Here is an 11,156-nt window from a genome sequence, read left to right as displayed (position 1 = left end):
ATTTATGGGATTACATTGGTGGTGGGGGGGAATACTACTAAGAAGGTCATTATTGTTTTCAATTTATAGCTTGGCAAAGTTAAAGCACTAACAATTCCAAATTAAGTTGTTTCCATCTACAGACTCAGTTCTTCTACTTCCTGTGCATAAGAGTATGTCATCTTATTTTGAAAGTAAAAATAACTTCCAAGATTAATGGACGTCAAGAAAAATGATTGGATTTTAGTGTGTTTCAATAAAGTTTGGTATGTCATTCATATGTAACACTTATGCATTTCTCCATTTCAGTATCACTCTTGTTTGAAATCATGGAAAACTGGAATATCACTGCAGATTTCATTCTCCTAGGTCTCTTTAACCACACTGGAGCCCACCAATTTCTCTTTGTGTTGGTTCTGATAGTTGCTTTCACCTCTCTAGTGGGCAATGCCCTCATGTTTCTCCTGATTCTCCTGGACCCCCGACTCCACAGGCCCATGTACTTCCTACTGAGCCAACTCTCCCTCATGGACTTGATGTTGATTTTTACTGTTGCACCCAAAATGGCTGTTGACTATTTGACTGGCAGGAAGTTTATCTCCCCCACTGGCTGTGGGTTTCAGATCTTCTTCGTCCTCACTTTTGGAGGGGGTGAGTGCTTCCTCTTGGCAGCTATGTCCTATGACCGCTATGTTGCTGTTTGTCATCCACTGAGATACCCAGTCCTCATGAGTTGGAAATTATGCCTCAGTATGATTTTGGGATCTTGGTTCCTTGGCGCAGCTGATGGGCTCATGCAGGCTGCTGCTACCCTGAACTTCTCATTTTGCAGTGCCCGAGAGATTGATCATTTCTTTTGTGAGGCCCCCACTCTGGTGCGTTTGGCTTGTGCTGACACTTCTGTCTTTGAGTATGTCATGTACATCTGCTGTGTGTTAATGCTCCTGATCCCCATTTCCCTCATCTTGGTTTCCTATAGTCTCATCCTTGCTGCCATTCTCCAGATGTGTTCTAATGAAGCTAGAAAGAAGGCTTTTGCCACTTGCTCCTCACATATCTCTGTGGTAGGACTCTTTTTCGGAGCTGCTATTTTTACCTACATAAGACCCAAATCCTACAGGTCAGCTAACCATGATAAGTTTGTGTCGGCATTTTATACTATCTTCACCCCTGTGCTAAACCCCCTCATCTATAGTCTGAGGAACAGTGAGGTCAAGGGAGCTCTGAGAAAGTGTATGGATCTGTGTACTGCCTTAAGTCTTGATTAACATTAGATTTATTTGCCCTAAAGTTCAAGATTGTACAGTGTGTTTGTAAAATTTCCTTGAGAGAGTATATACTCATTATATCTCTGAAGGAAAGTTACATGGCTCAAAATAGCCTGGAGTTAAAACACCCCTCCAGGTCCTCCCCATCATTCTATGCAAAACAAAGAACTCTTTCACCCGAAGAAAAAAATGGACATTAAGGCTGATTATGCCCAGCTCCCAGCTGGTCCAGCCTCTGAGTGATCTCCAAAATTCCTTGCCCCAGCCGTTTAAGAGATAACTATTCTGAACAACCTTGGAGAAGAACAGGCCCCCTTAAGACAGTAACTTTCCACATACATGAGTATATATACTTACTCTTTTCTTAGATAAATGCAGCAGCTCACTAATCTGACTGCTGCCCCTTCTCACCTCATCAAAGGTGATCTGTTCCTGTAAAGTGCCAGTATCGTTCTTTTTCTGAACCTTGCCTTCTCTAACTCCCTTACCTTACAATTTCCATGTGTCATTTCTGTTTTACTTTAGAATTCATATGGACTTCCATACTTTGGGATCATTTGCTAAGCTATGGTCAATAAATCAGACTATTAATTATTAAAATCCTGTTAATCACATATCTTTATTAAAATGCTTCTACACCCCATTTCACAATAAATATTTGTTCAAAGAATGAGCAAAGCTTTCAAACAATGTTGAAATTTGTTGCTTTTTTAAAAAGAATTGATATAACTTATAACACTAGAATACTCACAGACATAGGCTTTCCTTAAGCCAGTTTCCATAGTACATGAACTTATAACTTACACCCAGTATCAAGAGACAAAATCTTTGGGTTTCCCTGGTGGCTCAGATGGTAAAGAATCCACTTGCAACACAGATATCCAGGTTTGTATATACAGTACCAAGAGACAAAACTTTTACTAAACCGAAAATGTCCCTCATGTCCTTTTTCAGTGAAATCACTCAACCCAGTGACAAATACTCTTCTGATTTGTAGCTCTATCTGTTATTTTAACATGTACTTGAATTTTATATCAAAGAAACTGCACAGTATGTATTTTTCTTGTCTTTAATATCTTTATTTCATGTTAAAAGTTTTTAAAGATTCCTACACAAATTTACACTATCTGTAGTTTGTTTCTATCATTGCTAAGTAGTACTTTGTTATTGGTATGAATCACCATTTATTTATGCATTATTTTCTTCATAGACATCAGGGCTATTTTCAGTCTGGAGCTGTTATGATTAAGCTCCTATTAATCTCTCTCTCTCTTTTTTTTTTTTTTTGTCTGTGATCATATGTTTTTACTTTTTTGGTAGAAGTATGAATAAATTTTTAATAATCTGTTTTCAGTGTAGATATTGGATTTTAAACTCCTGCTAGCAGAACACACAAGTAGCAGTTGCTCCAAGTTGTTGATATTACTGTTTCTTTTTATTTTGTCTGTCTTATTTAATGTACTCATTTGGTCTAATTAGTATTTTCCTAATGTGTAATGATGCTGCAGACTTTTGAATTAGCTTATTTACTATTTGTATGTCTTTCTTTTTGAAAGATTCATCTAGTCTTTGAAAAAAAGAAAAATAAATGTGCTTCTAAATCAAACACAAATTGGTAGTTTACTGATAGATAACACATGATGTTTATAGGAATATTTGGAATTTTTAAATAAATTACTTGTTACTTGTTATACAAGTATACACTTTCTGACATCACTATTTCCACTTAATTCATGATGATTTTCTATTTTCATTGAACTGGATATGTATAGAAGGAGTCTATTCCACCTCCATTGGGCTTGAAGCTGTAACTTTGTTTCCTCTCTCTCTCTCCCCTCTCCCTCCGGCTAATTATCTGGAGTGTGGAAACCAGCTGAACTCATTCTCCTGCTCGGGCTTTGAAGACCCCCTCGAGAGGGCGCCCTGTGCCTTAGTGAGCGGTGCAAGCCCTGTTCTAGGGTTTTATTGGTTCTCTGCATAAACCAGGGAATATTAGCTTCTTTCTCTCTTTAACTTTCTTATCATCAACTCTCATCCACCAGGTTTCAGTCCTTTAAAGGACCGCAACAGGATGGAAGGAGATCTAATGAGCAGATAAAATGTTCATGTTCAAATTTTTGTCTTGTCTTAAAGTAGGATACTTATTTTATAAGTATATTCCTTATTTCTCCTACTGAGTACATACCCACAATTAGTTTTAGCTAAGAAATTTGGAAAAATTAGAGGCCAAGATTGAGGGCAGGAGGAGAAGGGGACAACAAAGGATGAGATGGTTGGATGGCATCACCGACTCAATGGACATGAGTTTGGGTAGACTCCAGGAGTTGGTGATGGACAGGGAGGCCTAGCATGCTGCGGTTCATGGGGAGCAGAGTCGGACATGACTGAGCGCCTGAATTGAAGTGAACTGACGAAATTTGGAAACATTAGAGTCCATTGGATTTTCAAAGAAAATAGTTACAAATGTACATTTGTTTATACAGCTATGTATTTCAAATATGTACACATAACTCAGGCTTACCAGGTGGTGCTAGTGGTGAAGAAATCACCTGCCAATGCAGGAATTGTAAGTTATGCTGATTCAATCCCTGTGTTGGGAAGATCACCTGGAGGAGGGCATTCTTGTCTGCAGAATGCCCATGAACAGAGGAGCCTGTCAGCTACAGTCTATAGGGTCACAAAGAGTCAGACATTTTTGAAGGAACTTAGCATGTATGCACACATAACTCTCCAAAGATAAAGAAATTAAATATTAATATAAAGTTAACTGTAAGACAATAATTTTAAATAACTTGTTTAGAATCCAATTTAGAAATTTAAATGTTTTATTTTGCCATTTTTGCTTGATATGGATCCCAGCTTTCACAACTTTTTCTTTTGTTACAAAGTATTTTTGTTCAAATTGTTTCCTTTATGTCATGTGAATTAAACAGAAATATCATTTAAGGAAGACAATATCAAGGAGCATGGGACAGAAACAGCTGTTCAGGCTCCTGGAGTATTTTGGAAGTGACATCTAGAGATTTAGAAGAAATACTAAACCTGCATTTAGCTTAAAACTGAATACCATGTTTCAAAGTCTTTAATAAAATTCAACCATTATTCAAATATTTTAAACTGTTCTCCTAAACAGGGCCAAACTTTGATCAAAGGATAATTTCACTAAGTATTTTATTTCAATAGTTCACTTAAGGTACATTAAGTAGATTAATCACAGCTTCACTGTGATAGAGTTAGCAACTTAAATCAGAATGTCATACTGAATGAAGTAAGTCAGACAGAGAAGGAGAAATATCATATGACATCCCTTATATGTTGAATCTAAAGAGAAATGATACAAATGAACTTAATTATAAAATAGAAAGATATTCACAGACTTAAAGAATGAACTTATGATTGTCAGGGGAAGGATGGGGAGCAGGGATAGGGAGTTAGGGATGTAAATACTGCTATATTTAAAATGGATTTTCAACATTGACCTACTGTATAGCACATGGAACTCTGCTCAATGCTATATGGCAGCCTGGATGGCAGGGGAGTCTGGAGGAGAATGGATCCACATACATGTACGGCTGAGTCCCTTCACTCTTCACTTGAAATTATCACAATATTGTTAGTGGGCTGTGTGTGTGCTTAGTCAGTCAGTCATGTTCGACTCTTTGCAATCCCATGGGCTGTAGTCTCCTCTGTCTATGGAATTTTAAAGGCAAGAATATTGGAGTGGGTTGCCATTTCCTACTCCAGGGGATCTTCTCAACCCAGGGATTGAACCCACATCTCTTGTGTCTCCTGCATCAGTATGCAATTGCTTTACCACTGCATCACCTACCCTAATAGAAAATAAAAAGTTTACATGAAAAATAGCAATAATAATAACAATAAACAATACAAGGTACTTAATTCATGAATAACCTTGTGACTCTATTTTGCTTAATATTTCACTTTGTTTCTTAATTATTATCATAATTACGAGGAAGGTTTAACATTACCTCTATTTTTAAAACATGTCACAAGGACATTTTCCCATGTCACTTTATCAAAGGGTGGTTGTTTTCTTTCCCAGAAGCCACACACAGCAGGACTTCAAGAGGTGGGTGTCCTCTCAGTTTCTTATTGCTCCTCTCAAGACATTTATTCCCCATGTCCCTGTAAACCCTCAGCTACATCAAAGGAAGTACCTTGATTGAGGCATCACCCATGTCTTTCAAACACTCTGTAAGAAGTAAGAAGTAATATTGAAGTAGACACCTGAATGGTATAAGCAAAGGCCTATTGAGGAGAGTGTTGCTTGTAGCCTATGAGGCACCAGTTGGGCTAGTGTGTTAGATAGGAAAAAAAACTCAACAAAAAGGTCCTTTTCTGGGTAGCGAGAAATGAGTAAAGTGAAATGGGGTGAGATATGGGCCTTGGGAAGACTTCAGAGCCCAAGTTAAGAAGTAGTGGATAGGTCATGTTCAACGTGTAGAGAGTATAATTAAGCATAAATGGAGAAGCTCTAGAACAGATATGACATCCTGACATAGTTGTATAGTCCTGAGCAAGAAAGAGAAGGAGAGAAGACAGTTTGAAAAATATCAAGGAAGTCTGTGCACATGAAGGACCAAACATAAAATCTTAGTGGAAGACCATAAAGCCCCTAGCAATGATGGAGAAGACTGTTTATGTGGAAGAGAGAAGAGGGTATAGGCAAAGATATAAAAAAATAACAACCCAAGAAACACAATATTAAATAAGTGCAAATACTTCAGTTTCATAAAATGGGAACTAAAGGTAAGGAGATCTTATTTTATGTTTATTTATTTATTTAATTTAATGTACCCAGCAGAAATTCATGTTCTTAAATCTGTGTTCTGGGAAAACTAATGAACTAGGGCAAAAAGTGCATTTATGTGGGGAGTAGTGGGAGGCACAAGACTCCTCAAATTATCATTACAATATTGTAACACTTTCAGATTATATCCCATAAAACAAAGTATTAGGCATTTTGGATAAAACATACTAGAATTATACTAGTCTGTTACCTATAAAAATTGATGATCTAGTAGGAATGTTAAAGATAGAAAATGATTGCCACAGAACAACCTACTCCTTTTTTCCTTCTCAAATCAATTTTTGAACAATTTAGTGAGTTATTTCATGCTAATATACTTAGTTGTCAAGATCAATAGGATATTTTATGGTGTCTTACAATTTTCTGTTCCTGAATCCCAGAGCTTTGTTTCCTGTATAACTCTTCCAGGAAGAATGTACAACCAAGTATCATCACATACAGATTCAAACTAGTAGGATGAAGGAACAAGAATGGTGTGTGCCTCTGCACACAGTCCCAACACACTTCTGTTGTCTAAATTTATTTAATTGAACACACTCCACTGGCTTCAAGTAGATTTGAGAAGCATGTGATATTATTCAGGTGTTGCAGAGCTCATACAGGTCTACTAAATTTAAAGAGTAGAATCAATGCCTTAGAGTCTCCATGGACACATATAGCATACAACCATGAGAAGGAATAACCCATGAGAAGCATTTGCATAGAATCAGTAGGAGATTGTGATTTGCAAATGGAAGAGAAAAGACAGAAAGAGAAGTTAGAATGATTTTCTGATTTCTGGATGGGGCAGTTATATGCAATGGGATCATTCATTGTTTAAGGGAACTTGGGCAGTTCAGCATTGTACATGATGAATTTGATATCAATGTGAGATGCTAATCACAAGATTCTCTTAAGTTGGAGAGGCAGCAAGAAGAGGCAGAAGTAAGATCATCCTACAATAATTCCTTGGGGCATTATGGGTATCCTGAAAAGTCTGTAAAAAAAAAAAAAAGTGTAATGGCAGTATCATTGGCTATTTCAAATGAAATTGTGAACAGCTCTCTTGATTGATTTCAAAATAATAAGCAACAAAGAACATTACTTTCCCCTGTCACACAGATCTATACATGTGTGTAAGTGTGAGGAAGCCAGTCTAAACATCTTCATTCAACATGCAGAGTTGGTTTCTCTCCCAGAAAGCCTCTAATTTTAACAGATACTGAGCAAAATTGAATTTCTGGTTCACTTCATTGAAATTTACTTCCAATTACCTGATTATATTCTCTAAGGTCCTGTTTATTTCTCTATCTGTCTCTGTCTCTCTAGTATATAATGGCTTAAATGTATATTTTAAATATAACAAATAGTAATATATTAATGATAGAAATTCTAACACACTAATCATAGAAATAAAAATAATAAGAAGAAGAAAGAATAAGCTTTAGTTTGATTTTGTAATGTGTCAGTCTTTGTTTGGTGTGTATGTGCATACATGTATAGACTACATGTATATATGTATTATTATGTAATAATACAGGTGTGTATTATTTAGTGTATTGTCTAATGTGTTTCACTTAATCTTCAAAAGATTAATGTGAAAAATGTACCACTATTATCCTGACTTTATAGAAATTCATTTAAACTCAAACTTCATCATTAATTGGTGTTTTATATCATGAAGAGACATAAAAGATATGTATTTACATTGTAATTTCTTGTCTCTTCAAAGCATTAGAAAAAATTGAGGTTATATTTCTATTTTTTATATTTATGATTAATATCTTTATCTGAGTCAAAAGCACACCTGCCCTCAGGCTAAGTAATATCTATCATACAATTTTCTACCCATATTCCATATCAACTTCTTAAAAATGAAAACTTTTGTTTCATTCATTTTTATGGCAATTCAACTTATGACTCCTGTATGTTCAATGAAAATTTATTTAGTTTATTGAATTGTTTATAACGACCAGTTATTTCAAGTCAGTTGCACACCAACTAAGTCTGATATTTGAAGTTTTCTGAGAGAACTTATCATTATTTTATCAAGCAAGTCACTGATATTATAAGTTATAGAAAATTAAAAAGTAAAAATGGCAGTACCATATAGTGCAAAATATAAATCTTCAGATTTAGTATTTCCCAGGATTTCCAAATTAAACACTTTTCAAAGTAAGTATTTTTCAGAAAGAAATGATTTGGTGTTTTTGCATTTGTTTACATTACAATGATAACTTTAATGTAAATACAAGGTGCTAGAACATACAAATATTTCTTTAACATATAAATGTGCAGTCTTACCAAGATTAATGAATAACTGACCTCTAGTTAAATGGAGCTATAAAACAATATTGTGTGTGCTTAATTTTATAATGATAAATCTAGTAAAGAATGGCAAATAATTTGATTTTATTTATAGTGTATTTTGAAAATCCTGATAAATGCAAAATGATAATGATTAGAGTGTAGTACATTCATTGAGTAAAGAATACAAAGGTCTTTTTATTTCCTTTGAGGAAGGATTGAGGTATGGCTGTGTTTTTAGCTAAAATAAAACCTAAAAGTGATAGCATTTTCTACAATTCATCTTCAAGATTCTTCTAGAAAATACAGGGATATAAACTTCATTGCACATCTCTTTTCTGAAATTTAGCATTATTAAACAAGGAAATGTTGATGCTAGATGGAAAGAAACTTTATGTTGGGTAAGAGTTGCACAAATGTGGAAGGGGCTAAGACTTGTAATGCATATGTCTCCACTTTGAACATGAAGCAAGGAAACTCATCACTAGAGCATTCCTCTTCTGATTCAAGAATAAAATTTCATTCAAGATCCTGGCTGTCATACAAGACATTTTTTCATCATTCTAGCATCTTGGGAGTATGTTTCCAGATCCTTGATTGACTGGTTATGCAATAAGTTATGAAAGAGAGCTGTCAAAGCTTTAGGTGCCTCATAGATTTTGGCAGGATGATAGAAGTAGGATGATGAAGGAGTTAGTGAATGTATTATGGAGTGTTTCTAGTACCTGAAGACAAAATAATAAACAATCTTGTGGAGACAATGCAAACTCTCTAAAAATGTAAATATAATTGATATATCATCAGAAACCTTTGATAACAGGGACCAGACAAACATAAATCAATAATTTTTTAAAATAAGCATTTGAGAACTTATGATGGTCAGGGACTTAGTGTGAGTAGACTAGACATTACCCATACTCAGTACTAAGATGAAGTGTTAAGTTTTGAATCAGGATGACTATAGGAAAAAACAAAATCAGGAGGAAAAAATTATTCCAGGCATGAGAAAACATCAACAACTTTGTATACAGACATATTGAATTTCAGTTGTCAGTAACCACTGATGTTCGAGACTTATGATCAACCAGTTCTTGGCAGGCACCACTGCCTGAAATCTGAATCTACATCTATATGGAATTTTTACTGAGTTAGTAAGTCAAACCAGTAAAGACAGTCAGGACCAAATTTACCTGCATATTTCCTGCAAACCTCATTCATATGCTGATCATTTAAAACTCATAAAATCATAGTAATTTGATTCTAAAATTTCAAGGAATTCAATGTAAAATCAGAATTTGTTTATTTCATAATGGAAAAAAAAGTAGTCTATGGCTGATTCATATTGATATTTGGCAGAAAACAACAAAATTCTATAAAGCCATTATCCTTCAATTAAAAAAAATAAATTTTTTAAAAGTAGCTAATTTAATGGATAAACATCATGTTACAAAAAATATCCACTTCAAAAGTTGCCTGAAATTCCTTTGGTTTTAATTGCAAAATACACATCAGTAACTCTCATTTTCACATACAGCTAAGTGTAAACAAGTTTGAGATTCACACTACTTTTCCCCCCTTTTCTGTTTAGCTCTAATTTGATTATTTATTTATAGGTAAAAAAAGGAATTCATGATGGGGCATGAGAATCACACTTTCAGCAATGACTTCATTCTTTTGGGACTCTTTACTTCTTCTCAAGCAAGTCTGGTATTCTTCTCTTTTATATTCACCATTTTTGTTTTGACTGTAACAGAAAATACAGTCATGATTCTCATCATCCACAGGGAATCAAGACTCCACACTCCAATGTATTTCCTGCTCAGCCATCTCTCTTTTATGGATATCTTGCATATTTCCAACATTATTCCCAAAATGATCACTGACTTTCTGTCAGGCAGCAAAACTATTTCATTTGCAGCCTGTGGCTTCCAGATATTTCTATCCCTTACCCTCTTGGGTGGTGAGTGCCTTCTCCTGGCAGCAATGTCCTATGATCGCTATGTAGCCATCTGTCACCCACTGCGCTACCCCATGCTTATGAATGACTATGGCAGCGTTCTCATGGCTGGAGGGGCCTGGTTTATTGGGATCATCAACTCCATAGTTCACACAGCTTACACACTTCACTTTCCCTTTTGTGGCTCAAGAGTCATTGACCACTTTTTCTGTGAAGTCCCTGCTATGTTGGTGTTGTCCTGTGTGGACACAACACGCTATGAACGAGGAGTTTATGTAAGTGGCATCATTTTCCTGTTTATCCCTTCCTCTCTAATCTGTGCATCTTATGTCCAAATTCTCCTTACTGTCCTCCAAATGAAATCATCAGAGGCTTGGAAAAAGTCATTTTCTACTTGTTTCTTCCACATGATTGTAGTCATAATGTACTATGGGCCTTTTATTTTCACATACATGAGACCTAAAAAGTATCACACTCCAGGCCAGGATAAGTTCCTGGCAATATTCTATACAATCCTCACACCATCTTTCAACCCAATTATCTACAGCTTTAGGAATAAAGATGTTCTAGAAGCACTGAAAAATATGCTCAAAAGTAACTTTGTCCAGAAAAAACAATAGAAAAATGCTTGAAATACCTGTTCTCTATTTCCACAGTTATATTTAGATGATATCTGTTATTCATATCTCTGAAAAGATAATAAAAAAATTCTTATCTCTTCAACTGTAGAAAGAAGCAGATGTTTCCAAAATCCTGATAATGATAAAGTTTTTATCACAGGTGTTTGCCTTATGAATACATTTATCTAAAAAATATACCTTCCTCTCTATGGTAC

At 35.3% G+C, this 11,156-nt stretch overlaps 2 protein-coding genes across 2 annotated transcripts; both read left to right on the top strand.

The window, feature by feature from the left end:
• Nucleotides 1-290: 290 nt before the first annotated feature.
• Nucleotides 291-1,247, top strand: LOC122439250 (olfactory receptor 2T8-like). The gene has a single exon (XM_043464340.1). It carries the CDS (start codon nt 309-311, stop codon nt 1,245-1,247), a length of 939 nt encoding a protein of 312 aa, XP_043320275.1. The 5' UTR covers nt 291-308.
• Nucleotides 1,248-9,993: 8,746 nt separating this feature from the next.
• On the top strand, nt 9,994-10,941 carry LOC122440863 (olfactory receptor 2AJ1-like). The gene has a single exon (XM_043467549.1). It carries the CDS (start codon nt 9,994-9,996, stop codon nt 10,939-10,941), a length of 948 nt encoding a protein of 315 aa, XP_043323484.1.
• The last annotated feature ends 215 nt before the right edge of the window (nt 10,942-11,156 follow it).

The sequence above is a fragment of the Cervus canadensis genome, chromosome 4, assembly GCF_019320065.1.
Source record: "Cervus canadensis isolate Bull #8, Minnesota chromosome 4, ASM1932006v1, whole genome shotgun sequence".
In the NCBI taxonomy this organism is placed as follows: domain Eukaryota; kingdom Metazoa; phylum Chordata; class Mammalia; order Artiodactyla; family Cervidae; genus Cervus; species Cervus canadensis.
This window is presented reverse-complemented; position numbering and strand designations above follow the sequence as displayed.